Here is a 16442-nt window from a genome sequence, read left to right as displayed (position 1 = left end):
TTCTTTAAAGCGCGGGAAGTTTCGTACGCATTACGGGAAAAGGTAGAACAAGAACTATCCATACTGGAAGAACAAGGAATTATTTCAAAAGCAGACTCATCCGACTGGGGATCACCATTAGTTATCATTCCGAAGCCAGACTCTACAGTGCGGTTGTGTGCCGATTACAAAATTGGAGTAAATCCAGAGATAGTTCAATTAAATTATCCAATATCTAAAATAACTGAAATGATAGATAAGTTGCGTAACGCCAAATATTTTTGCACACTAGATTTGTTTAAAGCATATCTACATATTCCTGTTGAGGAGAAGAGTTCAAAAATTCAGACGATAACTACACATCGTGGAACGTATACCGTAAACCGTCTCTCATTTGGTATTAAATCAGCGCCTAGTGAGTTTAATCGCATATTGGACAGTATTTTAGAAAATGTGCCAGGAGTTTCATCTTATTTCGATGATATTATAGTCTATGGTTCAAATTACGAAGAGTGCAAGAATAACGTAATACATGTTTAAAACGGTTACAGGAAAATGATTTACATTTAAATTTCAAAAAGTGCACATTTTTTCAAGAAGAAGTTACATATTTGGGTTATGTGATTAAAGCTGGTATTGTTTCCAAATCACCTGACAAAGTTCTATCAGTAAAAAATGCACGTAGACCACATGATGCCAGTGAAGTAAAGCAGTTTCTTGGACTAGTAACTTATTACTCCCGATTTATTCCCAACGCTTCAACTCTAACGTATCCGCTTCGACGATTACCTACTTCAATTAGGTAAATACTAAATTCTACTGGTCTGCAGAGTGCGAATCCGCATTTATTCGAATTAAAGCAGAAATTGCTAGTGATCGTGTTCTTACACCCTATAATCCTGAATTGCCAGTAATAGTCGCTTGTGATGCAAGTCCTGTTGGTGTTGCAGGTGTTTTGTCACATATAATAGATAAAGTTGAAAGACCCGTTGCATTTATTTCCAGATCATTAACAGCAACAGAAAGAGGGTATAGCCAGTTAGATCGTGAAGCTTTAGCTATCTATTGGACAATTCAAAAATTTTATAATTATCTTGTCGGACAACCGTTCACCCTTGTCACTGACAATCAGCCGTTAACAAAAATCGGTTGCTCCGTTATGCAACATTTCTCAGTGGTTTTCAATATAAGGTCGAACATAAAAGGGGTAAAAACCACCAGAACGTTGACTGTTTGTCAAGATTACCTTTAACAAGAAATACTCTGGTAGAAGAAGATGACACTGACATTATTAATGATCAAATAATAAATCAAATTTCAACTTTTACATTAAATAGTGATTCAATTCGAGAAGCTACATCAACTGATAACGAACTCCTTAAATTACGTGAGGATTTACAGAAGGGGAAAAATGCTAATTCAGAATACAGTATTCATCGAGATATTATATTTAAAGGCCAGCGTGTTTACATTCCAAACAAATTGCGTTCACACGTTTTAAAAGAGTTACATTTCACACACTTGGGAATTTCAAAAATGAAAAACTTATCACGCAAACATTGTTATTGGCCAAAAATAGATTCTGACATCGAACAATACGTCAAAAATTGTCAAGAATGCAGTGAAAACATAAATCTGCCTCCAAAAGCCGAAACACATCATTGGCAAGAACCTAGATATAATTTTGAAAGAGTACATATGGATTATGCCGGTCCATTTCAAAATAGACATTTCCTTATTTTAGTCGATGCAAAGTCAAAGTGGCCAGAAGTCCGTATTTTGAATGAAAGTCCAACATCAACTGCCACAATTAACCTGCTACAAGATATTTTTGCCTCAAGTGGATTTCCTCAAGTATTAGTGTCCGACAACGCAACAATTTTTAAAAGTACGGAATTCGAGGAATTCTGCAAAATGAGTGGAATTTCACAAAATTTCATCGCTCTAGGAAACCCGTCAACGAATGGTCTAGCCGAAAGATATGTACAAATTTTGAAGAATAAATTGAAGATGATGGCCAAAGACCCAATGCCATTGCATTGGAAAGTTGGTGAAATATTGTTTCGATTCCGAGCTACGCCGCTAAAATCTGGAAAAAGTCCAGCTGAAATTTATTTTAATCGACCATTTCGAAAGTTAGATGCAATGCGGCCAAATCCAGTTCAAAAGCCAAATGATATATCTACACTACGACATCGTATATTAAAAGTGGGAGATCGTGTACAATCAATACACTATCCGACTAAGAGTTGGAAATATGGAATAATAATCAGGAAACTTGGTAATTTGCACTACATTGTAAAGTTAGATGATGGTTATATGATCAAACGCCACATAAATCAATTAATCAAGTCTGAAATTAATAGCTGCGGAGATAACATTAAGAATAAAATACTGTACGTGAAATGAAGATTCCAGAAACAAGAAGAGACATTTTAAATTTTGCAAATAATAATCAAATGATGATTCCAGCTCCAGCTCAAGATGAACAGCTCAGACGTAGTCAGAGAAATCGTAGGAAGCCACTCAGGTTAGCAGATTATGTTCGATAATTTAATAGTTAAATATTTTATTTTAAATTTATATATTGTTGTTAAATGTTATCTAGTTTCAAATTAAGCGCACGAGAATTGTTGTATCTTAAAAGTACGCACTCTAAGAATGAAAAGAAAATGTAAAAAGACAGTTACGCATCGCACGTCATTCATAATAACATTGTATAATTTGTTCGTTCATAAGTTCAGTTCTAATAAAGAAACCTTGTTATGTTCTTGTGTTCTACCATCCAGAAATTATAAAATAGACACTTCGAATAAAAGTAAAACTAATGCCAATTTTAAAATTGGTTTGTATTTATACAGGGTGGGGCCTAGCGCAACGCAGCATAGGGATTTCAATGGTAATTTCTTTATAGTCAATTACTAGCTCCCCTAATTATTCTAGAGCAAAAGTCTAAATAAGTTTTTTTTAGAGAAAAAAATACTGCATCTGTTCATACTTTTACTTATAATTTTCCATTTTTCAAAACCGTAGAAATCGACAAAATAAAAAATTACATTTTTATAAATCAGTGATGCTTTGGAATCTTTTAACAAACTACAAGCGCATCGCATCTAAGTTATCGTTATTTGACGTCGAACGATTTTCATATTTAATTCTGTTACAACTATCCCATGCAAGAAAAAGCGGCAATTGGATAATGTTTTTTTAGAAATGTATGCTGCATCTGCATCAGATACTATTTGTTTATCAGAGAGAATCAGAGTACCTACATAATCGAAGAAAAAGAACTGATTTGAAGAAGATTTGTTCCTAAACTTATATTCGGATTTTCCGCTACTGCAGCCAAAACGTTGAATGTATTGTCGTTTTCCTGATGGTGTTTGAACGTTATTGCACTTGCAGTTCTTTAACTAATTTATAAACAAGTATAAATTTAATATACGTCAAAGGCAAATAATGAAACGTGATCGCTGTTTTTTAGGTAATTCCAAGGCATATTTGATTTATTGTAAAATGAACCTTTTTATTTTGTCGATTTCTACGGTTTTGAAAAACGGAAAATTATGAGTAATAGCATGAACAGATTCAGTATTTTTTTCTCCAAAAAAAACTTATTTAGACTTTTTCTCTAAAATAATTAGGGGAGCTAGTAATTGACTATAAAGAAATTACCATTGAAATCCCTATGCTGCGTCGCGCGAGGCACCACCCGGTATACGCTTCACTATTTTTCATTAAACTGTATAGACTTCGACGATGGGCGGCTCATTTGAAAAAGAATGGGGTAAGGATCTCGTGCCTTTTCCGGTCCTAGCATTAATATATTATTAGGAGGAAAACAAGCTCGCGTCATTTATGTTTGCATAATGACTTTTTAACTTGTTATTTTTATTGTTTTATAATTTTCAACTTGAAGTACAATGAGCACTTGGTATAATTATACCATGAATGTTTATGTGATGTGCTGACGTAGTGGGCTTTTATAGATATAGCATTAGTTAATATAACCGTTGATTGATAAAAATATACATATCAATCAACGATATAACGTTGTTTATTATTATTTTATTTATTAATACTAAGTAAATAGTGAAGTGAATTATAGATAATTTGGTGTTGTACTATTTGCCTTTAAAATTACTTTTCATTTGTTTCGGTTGGCAATGACAAAGTTTAGGCACCATAAAGCTATCCCATACTTGTGTTACCTTTAGTATAATATGATATATTGGAGGAACATAGTTCTCGATTGTTTCTCTTCTCCTACTATCATTTCTTCACAGGCATTAAAATCTAAAGTAAAGATAGATGCAGTTTTGTCTAGGTGCAAAGTGACAGTCTAAAATTACTATTTGGAAACATTTTCAACGTAAGACGTGACTTTTGTACTATGACTAAGGTGCATGAGAAAACAACAAGGGGTGACTTACCTCTACCAATGATTTGGAATTGGAACACTACAAACCGGAAACTTTTTCCGTATGAGCGGGGTCTGCAATTGTCGTCATGTGTGATCTACACATACATTATTTATGTATCCGCAACAATATTCATGGGAGACTACTATTAGACTTCAAGTTTCGAAGGTGTACAATTGCAATTGTGAGAATTTTCATGCAAATCGGTATGGTTCGTTTGGAAAATATTTTTTGAAATTTCGTCTTTAGCGCAAAAAATAAGAAATAAACAAGCAATAATCACCAATTAATTAAAATTAGATTTTTTAACAATGCCTATAAATTCCCCGCGTATCATACTTACTGTCGTCGTCCTATTCGCAGTACCTATTATGTAAGAAATTTCAGTAAATACAAACTGATGCGGGCGCTCTATCCAAAGTTAGAAATAAAAATATTATTTAAGAGTAATCCCACCTCAAGTTTGAGGAGTGTTATGCACTGTACCACCTCCGCTCTGCAACCCCCAGCCCTAGTTTATAGTAAGTCGTACACTGTGGACAGGCATTCTATCCTGTTGGAAAATGTATCAGTAACCAAGTCAAATTAAACTATTTCCACTTGTTACAATACAATTACCTAAATCGGAAGGAAATGTAGGTACATCAACCAAATAACGCGTGTTTCCATCTCCATAGGTCTTCAAGGAGATCAATTATTTTGTTCTGGGCTTCTACTCATTAGCATCTCACGTAATATCGTTAGGTAGTTATGTCTATTGAGTAATTTACGCAAAAAATGTTTACTTGTGAGCTCAGAGCTGTGATTTTTAATTCAAGGTGAGAACACGCGCTGGTTTGGTAATCGTAAAACAAAGATTTTGTAAATTCTTTTTCATTCATGTGTACAGTTTGTTCTTTGTTCCATAAGTTGCCAATCACTTACTATACGAGTATAGCATATGAATTTGGAAGTACCTACGTTATTAAGACCCTGACGGTATTACTGGTACCGACCATCAAAAAACCGAGAAATGGAGATCATCACTCGGACAAATAAGATATGGGCGCGTATATTTGTAGCGTCGAGTTGCTTAAACGATACTGCTACGCTCAGAGACTTGTTATAACTAGACCGCGCGTAACGTAGATTTTAGATTTTACTATAAACGCCTATTGTCAAGATAGGATAGGCAACCAACTGTTCATCGCGGGGCAGACGTACGTTCTGCAGCTTGCTTTAGCCATGTTTATCTAAATTTTAGTAGCAAAAAAAGATAACATATAGCTGTTAACTGTTTTAATCGAATTTATTGGTATTTTATTTGAACTAAATTGGTATATAACTGCCTTACTCTAGTCCTATTTTGATTTATATGTGTATTTTGGTGGTGAACACGTATGGGAAAATATACTCTTAAAACTAAAGATGTAAGTAGTAAGATATGATTATTTAGCGGATTTTGATTCAATATATGCCTATCCAAAAACCCAAATGGGCTGTAACTGTTATTTATTTTTCTTAGACTGCTGATAACCATTTTGTTCACAACGCGGTGTGGTGTGGATTGAATGAAAAACCTGAACACATTTTCAGCAATTTGGCAAATTTTTAATGCATCGCTTGATACGTGCAACAATCCTCCACGATTTTTTGTAGTTCAAAGCTTTGAATGACTCTCTGATGCGAATATCGCACCTGCACATATGGAACATTTAACAGACTTAGCTATTTTTCTTGTAACAAAACCTGAAATATACTTAGTACCAGTAAGTACTTAGTTACGTCTATACCTAATAGGCAAATAGGTATTGCCGTTGTCTTGCTGGTAAAGGATGTCGAAGTTCTACGTTATTTTAAGTGAATGGGAAAGTCGAAAACGCTCGGTATTGCATTATTGTTTAACACCTTCGTAGGTACCTTTCTAAAATAGGCTTCATTTCCCGCAAATGCACTGTGGTGGGAGTAAATTTTTCTCTTCGAATGGCTCTGAGACATTGGCCCTTTAAACTTTTATCCGTTGAAAATCAGCATATTATTTAAAAATTTATTGACAGAGTACATGTTGATAGGCACAAGTTAACCTAAGTTTATTGGTTTATTCTCAACAGAAATTTATCTGTTCACTAATTCGAGCTAATCACGAGAATGATTAATGAACGGAACATCTAAAATAACAGCTTATTTCATTATATTGCATATCATCTCAGCGATTTTTGCCCCGCGGTGCATTGTGTGTTGCATACTGTGTCGACAACACCTTAGATACGTTAAGCGCAGTCTAGTTATAGCAAGTCTCTGGCTACGCTTTGTCCCAAATCGCTGGCTCGCTCGATTTTTTCACCTCCAACCATTTAAAAAAGAACGGCGCAACCGATTACAATGTAATTCTACAAATAGATTCTTTATCAAATTTGTAGACAAGAGTTTGAGAATTGGCAATATCGGCCAAAGAATAAACAGTACCATTTTGACTTCTTCGCTAGTTATGCATAGAATTGCACGAGTTTTCAATATGGATAGCCAACATCAATATGATAGGTGCAATGCCAAAATTGGGGTTTGATAGATCCAAAATTCACAATGCATTTTTAACTTCTCGTCCATTTATTTAAGAAAACTTTTAAAAAAGAACGGATGAACCGATTACGCTGAAATTTACCTATATACCTATATGAACGCCCTGTGTAATGACTGTTGATATAACATATCAACACAAACTAACTACAATATATTTTTTTGGAGATTACTCTATCCCGCGCCCATATGTCCTTGCGCCCTTATGTCCACGCGTCCTTATGTCTCGCGCCCTAACGGCCGCGCCCTTTCGGCGGCGCCCTAATGTCCGGTTCCGTATTGCGCACGATGCGTCAGTTCAACTTATCCGATCTTTGGAGTTGCTACCTTGGTAACACCATCAATTTGTAGTTGTAGTTCAAGTTCTGTGGCGCATTCTTGTCGAAAACACGCTTTACCAACTTCGGAACAGGACTTTGAATTTCATGTCACAATTTGTTTTACGTTTTCCATTAAAATACTGATATTTGTTTATTGCAGCATGGCGTGCCCGAAGCTTTTGTTTTGAGGATTGTTTCTAAATCAGGTAGTTATGCTTTTAAATTATTTTAGTATTTTTGATGTGTAAACAACGACATGCAGACGTTTGTTTGGGCTGGGTCCTCCTGTATGTGTAATATCAATTTTTTTAAGAGTAATTTTGAAATTAAACGTAGAGTTCGTTATTTTTATCCAAATTTGAAGTTCAACGTTGTTTTTGCTGAATGTTTAAGTTGCAATTTGTTTATTTAAGTGTAAAAAACAAATTACGGTTGAAAAAGTAGGAACATCTGGTCGTATTTCCGCCTTGTATTAAAAGGTATGATTTCGTCATTGCGATAACAACATTCATTATCACGTTGCGTTGGGATCGAGCGCCACCAAGCGATGCGGCCTTGTCCCTGGTCAAGGTCGGCGGGAGTAGCGGTTGGCGTAACGGTCTCGGAAGCCTCGGATAATCAGATAGAGAAGACGGTCAACTCCAGAGGTCTTTGGCGGCGGTCACTGGCGATAAACTTAAAAGCAGAATTACGGCACACGGCAAAACCATTAATTTCTCTATGTAGAATACAAGCATGAATTATAATTCACTGTACCTACGAGGAATCAAATCCGTCCCCCGAAATCGTGGTGTTACTTTATATAAACTTCCTAATATACGAAAAGGGAACGTGGGAAATTCCAACCGACCGATGTATTGGGATGATTCTGTCCAAAAATTAAAACTTCTTTAATTAATTACTCGGCTCGGGATCATCCTAACATTCTTAATTGGTCTTAAATTCCAAATTAATTAAGAGCTCTACAATTGAGACCACTGATGTGTTAATCGGATGCTGTTTTTACAACTCATTTAATTAGCAATAGGTAACGAAATGAAATTTCCAAATCATACTGCTAACAACCCCCAATGTCTCTTGGAATTTAGGTCAGGAGAAAGGCCAAACCAATACTTGCGTGAACTTGCATTGCCTTGCAGTTATAATGCTCGGTTTTTTTATATCATTGGAAATAATTATGAAGTCTGCTAATAATGACTTAATAGAGCTGAACTTTTAAAATATTAATCGCCCTTGTCTTCTACATGACAACGCTTTCGAACGCTACGAAAATATTTGAACTATTCCCATGGGAACAGCAATAAAGGGAACAATTAAAGACGGTTTCTTCTTTTCTTTATCGGGCGGCTCTACAAATTAATCCATTACTTTTTCCTACTATTTCTAACTCAGAAAACAGTAATAAATATTTTCGGAGCAGCAGTCTTTGTAACGGAGCGCTTTCCAATTCAATCGCATCCATATACCGAGTATTCAGTAAAGCTGGTAGACCATAATAATATACAGTGTAGTCATAAATGATGATATGAAAACTGAGTGCTTCGTTATAGTGTGTGTTCAGTTCTTTGTGCGCCAAATATCATATGCATGACCAGAATTGTGCTAGGTGTTATTCAAAGTTTGTTTAAATAATTCCTTGGGGTGGTTGGAAGTGATCGATGCTGAGATTCCTAAATTAATAAAATTAAATCTGTATCGAGATTTTTTTCATTGTGGCGCCGGACGTGTCTTGAGAAATTTATAATGAAGTTTATTTAATTAAGTTAGCTGGGCAGGTGGTGGCGTAGTGAACGTTTGCCATTGCACGCAGGAATGTATTCAAGTGAAAGTATATTATCAGTGTGATATTGCTCTATATGTGCCGATTAACATATTATTTCCGTGGAGAAAGAACCTCATGTAGTTGGATTTTTCGTTGTATGTTTCCCTTCATTTTTTGCAGGCTGCAGTTCTTATGTCTTAGCAGTACCAGAACGGGGTCCCTCTAATTCATTTTGCTTCTGTTTGGTATGAGAAGATCGACTGGAACATGAATACTGTTTGCGTTTGATTCAAGTCCCTTCCCGATTGTGTCTGAAATTATAAGAGAAAGGAGAACCGCCATAGTATACAAATCAAATGAGTTCTATTCGGACCACCTACTTCGATCTGATTGCTATTAAGATTCGAAGGTGCTGAGAAATGTCCATCGCTAATATTTCCCCAGAGTTGCCAACAGAAAGTATAGAATAAGTGAAGATTGTAGTATCGGCTGGGGGACCCATAAGATCAGTACACTATAGATGAAAAGGTTCCTACTACTACCGTGGACTGAGCTCCTAAACTCCCAATTTGACTGATCGAAATAAGTAGAAATCATTAACTATACAGTGAAACGTAATACAAAACCGGTTGTCTTGCTGGAACCCGTTTAAACATTCGAAAACGCTGTCATTTGAATTTCCCACCCGAAATATAATTTTTTTTACAAACACGAGAGACGATACAGTCAATTTTTCCCACTCCAAATCACGGGCGTCGGGCGTAAAACCTAGGTCAATCTTTTGTGATCTGTAGTATAAATGGCATGATAAGTAAATCAATTTAACAAGTTGAATGTAATATGTTTATTTATTATTATTCAATTACAATGAACTGATTTTTGCTCCTTTTCTTTGAGGTTCGCAGCCTTTCTTCGTAATTCCATTGGCATGCAAAGCATTGCTACAAAGGCAACGTTGGCAAGGATGGTTATTGCAGTGTTTGCCCACACAACATTCGCCTGATAAAACAATGTTGAATATAGATACGTTAAAGGTATGGCCAAAGCTTGCCCAAAACCATTTAGCAACGCGACAGCTATACCTTCCGGTTCAGGGAACGTTATTTCGGCTACGATTTCAAAACTCAAGGCCCATTGCGCTCCCAGATAAAACCTACAAGGTAAATATTTTGGTATCACAATTGTCACTTATGGCACTGACCCTAGCAGACCCATGGAAACGTAAACTGATATGATATGCATTTTGAAGGTAACTGTAAAAACAGTCATTGTCAGGATGGTCATTAGTTGTAATGTTAGCAACGCTTCTCTAAAAAAAACTCAATGCATTTCCGTTATTGCTATTATTGGCGACTCACTTGTAGCACTTATACCGGTCCAACACTATACCACAAATAATAGATCCAAAAATTCCAGTTGTGACTGCAAGGAGGCCAATGCGACCGGCATCTAGGAAACCTTCCTAAAATATTTAGATTTTAATCCAAGGTTTTTAAGTGCAGTAGTCATATAGACGTACATGGCATACTCACCGGATAGTATGCTAAAACGATTTGGTTCAGAAGAGCAGAAACCGCTCCACTTACTCCTAAGTCTATGCCAAATCCCACAACAATGAGCAAGTACGCACGATTTGCTACTAGCTTTTTAAGAGGTTCGAAGAATGTAATTCTTTGATCTTGGCAGCACATGGCGGCGTACGATGGTGGTGTCTCTGGCTTATCGGGACAGCCTGTGATAAATAAATACAGTTCCTGCAGTTTCGCGGGTAACCTTACAAATTAACACAACAATAACCAGCACTGTGCATGTGATTGCCACGCACAAGCTCATGGTAAATAAGTCGCCTTCTATAAGTGACCGATCATACTGATTCCGTATTAGAAGCGGAGGTACCGCGTAACCGACAGCAAAACCCATCTGTAACCAAATTTTGATTCGTCAGCGAGTATTACTTTTCCTTCACCTGTACTCCAGCAAGAGCAAACCCACACGCAGACGACACTTCATTAGCTCCAAACCAAACTGCAGCCAATTTTGCGGGTAGAGCTAGAAATGTTGAGGTGCCTATCGCTACGAAGGTTTGTCCAACCAATAACACCCAAAATCGGTCAGGAGATGCCGACAGAACCTTGATCCAAGCTCCGATGGCTGTACCAACAATGCCAACAATTAAAGAAACTCGAACACCCTAAGATATGCACTTGATGAAGTCCTTCTACAATCAATTCCACTTACGTACTTATCCAAAATGTAACTAACTGGAAACAGGAAGATAATGTACATTAGTAGAAACACCATAGATGTCCAGTTAACAGCGTCGAAAGATATCCCATAGTACAGTACAAGTACGTCCCCAATAATGCCATACTGCATCCACTGCATGTTGCCACTGGCACAAGTAAATACTGATACCACAAGAACCACCCATCGCATCTTGTATAACTTGAATGACTGTTCCAATTGGGCAGGTAATTGTTGCTTGCTGTCCATTGCTTTACTGTAAAAGATTACCTAATTATTTAAACGTATAGTATGCTTAGGTGGGGTAGGAATTTTTGTTCAATGAATTGCAGTTTATACAGCTGTAGTTACTAGGTGTAGTAAAAAAAACATAAAGGTCTTAATTGGTATCAACATAAGCAATTAAAATAAATGGTTGGCAGCTCATTGTTGACTTTTATGGGCACGTTATCCGTGCTGCATTTCAAGTAATAAATTAAATTTCTTGTTGCAAAAGAAGAAATTTGTAATTACTTTAATTCAGGTAGCCATTGCCATTTATACTTAGCCTAGCTTTTGTCGAGACAGTAGGTAATTACTCTAGCATAGCTTAAAGTCTGTCAATGGGTTTCTCTATAATCTGAGAAGCACAACACGATATAAGGCGGAGGCTACCGGATTTTTATACCATTTTCAGATGTGATCGGTGCCAATCTACCTACCTATATATAACACAGAGTCAACAGTCAAAGGCTACGATCAAACTTAAAGTAGGTATTTGTAATTTAAAAAAAAATCCGCATTACAAAAAATTGGTGTAGGTACCATATTTAATACTCGATTTAATCACTGCCTAATGCAGGTCGTTAGAAGGGCTCTGTATGGATTTGTGTCCTAAATTACAAAAAAGATGTAACCTTCATATGAAATATAGAAAAGTTTGAAAAATTCAAAATAACTCTAATGATGCAAAAAGGTTGCAAGATTTTAAAAAACGGGGTTATCAGGTGCCTCCGCGCAACCACGGCAAAAAAAATGTAACAATGTAATATACAGTGATAGGTGAGCTAATTAGCGCAATCAAAAAGATCAAAATAAGTGAAAATACCTCAAATTGTTAAAGCTGCAGTTGCAAAACTCAAAATAATAGTTATTTACATATAAGTCAGGAAAATGATACATTACTGGTGAGAACATATTGAAGTACGAGGACCCTTTGGGAGCGAGTACTTTAATTTCCGAGTCAGGTAATGTCATTTTACTGACGAGTTTTGTATTAAATTTTACTTGAAATTGTATTTTAATATAAAATTTTATACAGAACTTGATTAATGTAAATCTGTCAGTGATGACAAGACATTTAGCAATATCACAGATGCGTCCGGTAAAGTGATAGGTACTGCCAGTAAAGTGACAAGCAGCAGGGAACGTAGTCCGCTCTACCTCTGTCATGGAAACTAAAATTTCCTGACAGAAAATAGGCATAAAAATGAAAGTTTTAGGACGAGTTTGGGAATAGTTATTTACACACAAAGTCCCGAACATGATACATTACTGGCGAGGAAATATTGAAGTCCGAGGCCCCTTTGGGGCAGAGTACTTTAATTTCCGAGTCAAGTAATGTCATTTTACTGATGACTTTTGTATTAAATTTTACCCGAAGTCGTATTTTAATATAAAATTTAAATGTTTATATGCAACTTTTGCTTAATGCCAATCTCTCAGTGATCTGAGGAGTCATTATAGACATTTGGAAATGTCACGAATGCGGCCGGTAAAGTGACGATGCGGCTGGTAAATTGACAGATGCGGCCAGTAAAGTGACAAGCGGCAGGAAACGTAGTCTACTCTGCCTCTGTAATAGAAACTAAAATTTTCTAACAGAAAGTAGACATGAAAATGATGGTTTCAGGACGATTTTGGGTAAAATGGTTTTACAAAAAGTCAGGACTGCGTTTGTGTCAATTTAATCGCAGTCTTTCTCAGAGAAGAGAGTCGTGTCAGCTAATTTTTGTGAGCCTTTCATTTTGAAAATCATGATGAGTTACAAAATGGACTCCAGCAGCCGCAGCCACAAAATAAAATAGCCGCTGTAAAATTCAGATAATTGTTGAGAAAGAATAAATCGACAAAATGCTAAAATTGCTAGTAAAATTGTATGAGATTTGGGGATAGGGAAGCAGTGGTTGGTAAGGGCATTCTAGGAAAATGAGGAAGAGACGTCTTTCAAAGGATCCATATTACATAAAGGCGATTCCTAGGAGCGAATTTTCGGAGGTTAGGTCTTCGGAGAGAGTAATAACCCATGCTTTGTCTATGGAACTGAAAGAAGAAAAACTTCACCTGATTGTCTCAAATCCTAAACTGCAATTGCTTAAATTTCCCACGTTTTACGCATTTTTAGGCACCATCAAAAACTATTATCAGTAATCACGCACTTCTAGTTACTTTCGACGCATAGCATTTTATAAAGATATCTGATGGGAATATAACCACCATCGCAGTGACGTACTAAGCACGAGTAGGCTTTAAATAACACCAATTGGCAAATTACAGGAAATGAAATTTGCTTGCACAATTTTCTAAACAATCAACAAATTTTATAGGCACTTCAATGTATATAAGTCTAATGAGCGGAACACTACATGAATGTGGTTAAAAAATTATGCTTATTTTCGTAACTGAATATAAATTGTAATGTAGGTAGGTAATTTCCAACATCACTTTGCTAGTTTTCTACACGAGTGGGTAATGGTACGAACAAATTGTATCCAAGGATTTAAATGGGGGAATAAGTCTGATAGCAATTGGTAATTTGGCTGTTAAATATAGTTCAGTAGATTCGTTATCTACCGTACATTGTTATAGTACCTATGTCTGTGTTTCTTTTTCGGGTTTCATGTTTTTAACAAATCGTAGCAAGTTAATGAATCGAGCAACCCACTAGCTTCAGGTTAACAGGGTTCAATACTACGAAACTCCTGCCAAACGCAACGTTAAGCTAATTTATCCTTTTATTATAGGTATTATAGGTGTAGGTATTCAAAAACTGCTCATCCAGTTATTCGCTGATGATGATGGCAGCGAAACTGCCATTTACATACCCTCAGTTTTTTTCAATTCACGGTTTTCGTTCTAAGTGGAATTTCATGGTGCACTTTCTGCTTTAGAGCAAGGTTTATCAGGTTGCATGGTAACTTTCGGTCAATAGGGAAACAATTCTCAGAGTACAGTATGTGACGTCACTCCAGTCCTATTTTTAAATTTGACATGACACTGCTTTTGAAAATTTTAATTAATTTCGTCCAATTTTGAATATTTTCGATATTAGTTGTGTCCTTTGAAGAGGTACATATATAAATTAAAATAACATACATATATCTCCATGCTGCGATGTGTGGTTATGGAGAATAACAACACTTTTGAAACTGAGGGTATGTAAATTGTTATAAAAAATAGAAACAAGGCCGTGAAATGATGTTTTTTTACTAAGCTCTATACTTGTTTCGTTTTAGGATATTCTTTCGTATTTTCAGAAAAACGAACACTAAAGATTAAGTCTGTTTTCTAACCTCAAAGGCTACTCTGGATAATTATAAATATTGGAAGAAATGTTAGAAATGCGTGAAGCGATTTCGTCCGAGTACCAGCAAGAAACTCCCTTGTCAGGCCATGTTGTTAACATGCTGAAAATGCTTGCTACAAATCTTTTAGCTTTTGGTAGATCAAATTTATTTTTTTGGTAGCATCTTTGTACCCACTGTTTCCGTAATACCTGGTTTTTGGGAGAAAGCGAAAAATTTTTATCTAAATTCTAAATGTTTCTCACGTTTATTCCATCAGATCAAAAAATTGATAATTCAGAATTCTAATTGTTCAGGTTTGCACTGAATATTACTTTAAATTCTTGCCAAAACTCATTTTATATTAGAGTGCAAAATTTCATTTTAACGGCGCCGAACGGCGCATAATTCGCGCCGAGTTCCTGTACAATAAAAACGGACTTCTGATAAAATTCGCGGCTCCGTGAAGTTAGCCGGGTCAATTTAATTTTTGCGATAGCTAATTTTGTAATAAGGCGCAAAATTTCATTTCAAAGGCGCCAAACGGCGCATAATTAGCGCATAATTCCTGTATAATAAAAATCAAATTTGTGAAAAAATCCGCGGCCTCCGTGAAGTTGGCCCGGTAAATTTAATTTTTGCGATAACTCAATTTCTATTAGGGTGCAAAATTTCATTCTATCGGCGCTAAATAGCGCATAATTAGCGCCTAATTGTGCATATGTTTCAATTACAAAAATCAGAAATTTCCCGGCCAACTTCACACGCCTAAGGATACTTAATAATTACTCTTTGGTGTAAGTAAGCCATCTACATATATGGTACAATACTGTTGCAAGAACGTTATGTTTCTGATCCCGAATCTGAAATCTTACAAAGAAAGAGCGCCCAATGAAAACTAAACTTGAATCAATACACGCCAGCAGCTTAGGCAAATCCCTAAGTATCTAATATTATACATTGGAAGGCATCATTTTAACAATGTGATTTCATCTTATGAATTGTCCACACCACATATGCTGTTCCAATCAATCATCGATTGCGACCCTCTACGCATATTTAAATGAGCTAATATTTAAAATATACCGGCAATTTGGTAAGATTTTTAGCAAAGCTTTCTGTGTATTTTTGAGGGTGTCTAAACCTCATGTAGTGGTCCTATTAGAATTGAAGTTTGTAAGTGGGTCAAAAATAGTAAACCGTTTCAAATAAGGGTCATGAATTGTGGTAGTGTCTGTAATCTTAAAATATTTAAAAAGCACATTTTTGACCTATCCATGTCTTCCTGAAATCCTCCTTATTAAGGCGTAGGTACCCTATTATGTATCTCCCTTTTAATTAATACTTACGCCAGGGTCCAGTTGCAAAAAAAAACAATAATAATATGTTCGGTACAGGTGATTCACCAGGTTCTGTGGGGGTGTAGGCGGAAGCGGGGACTCGTGATCGTTTGCGGAACTTACGTAGTGTATTCTTACGACCCTACCGCTCTCTCTTAGGGGTGGATACAGTATATTCGTTGTGTCGTATCGTTGTCAACTTGTCGCGCTACGGTGGAGCTTGTGTACTTAGTCGTAATAGATGTCTCACTATAGTACAGCTTGGCTTCGTCGTTGTA

The 16442-nt window shown here is 36.2% G+C and overlaps 1 protein-coding gene across 1 annotated transcript; it reads right to left on the bottom strand.

The window, feature by feature from the left end:
• Nucleotides 1-9867: 9867 nt before the first annotated feature.
• LOC116171196 (uncharacterized MFS-type transporter C09D4.1-like) lies at nt 9868-13804 on the bottom strand. Its single transcript, XM_031487895.1, has 8 exons — nt 13605-13804; nt 11277-11538; nt 11005-11229; nt 10817-10958; nt 10571-10770; nt 10397-10500; nt 10240-10347; nt 9868-10191 (listed from the first exon to the last, which is right to left on the bottom strand). The coding sequence occupies exons 2-8, from the start codon at nt 11529-11531 to the stop codon at nt 9897-9899; spliced, it is 1329 nt and encodes a 442-aa protein (XP_031343755.1). The 5' UTR covers nt 11532-11538; nt 13605-13804; the 3' UTR covers nt 9868-9896.
• Nucleotides 13805-16442: the final 2638 nt, after the last annotated feature.

Source organism: Photinus pyralis, unplaced genomic scaffold (genome assembly GCF_008802855.1).
Source record: "Photinus pyralis isolate 1611_PpyrPB1 unplaced genomic scaffold, Ppyr1.3 Ppyr1.4_LG5, whole genome shotgun sequence".
Lineage (NCBI taxonomy): Eukaryota > Metazoa > Arthropoda > Insecta > Coleoptera > Lampyridae > Photinus > Photinus pyralis.
Note: the sequence above shows the minus strand (reverse complement) of the source record. Positions and strands in the feature narration are given on the sequence as shown.

Excerpts from the sequence above, each read along its gene's own strand:
- LOC116171196 (XM_031487895.1), bottom strand. The coding sequence starts at position 11,531 with ATGGACAGCAAGCAACAATTACCTGCCCAATTGGAACAGTCATTCAAG. Across the intron at positions 10,501-10,570 it reads TCGTTTTAGCATACTATCCG|GAAGGTTTCCTAGATGCCGG; the intron begins GTGAGTATGCCA and ends TAAATATTTTAG. Across the intron at positions 10,348-10,396 it reads GACCGGTATAAGTGCTACAA|AGAAGCGTTGCTAACATTAC; the intron begins GTGAGTCGCCAA and ends AGTTTTTTTTAG.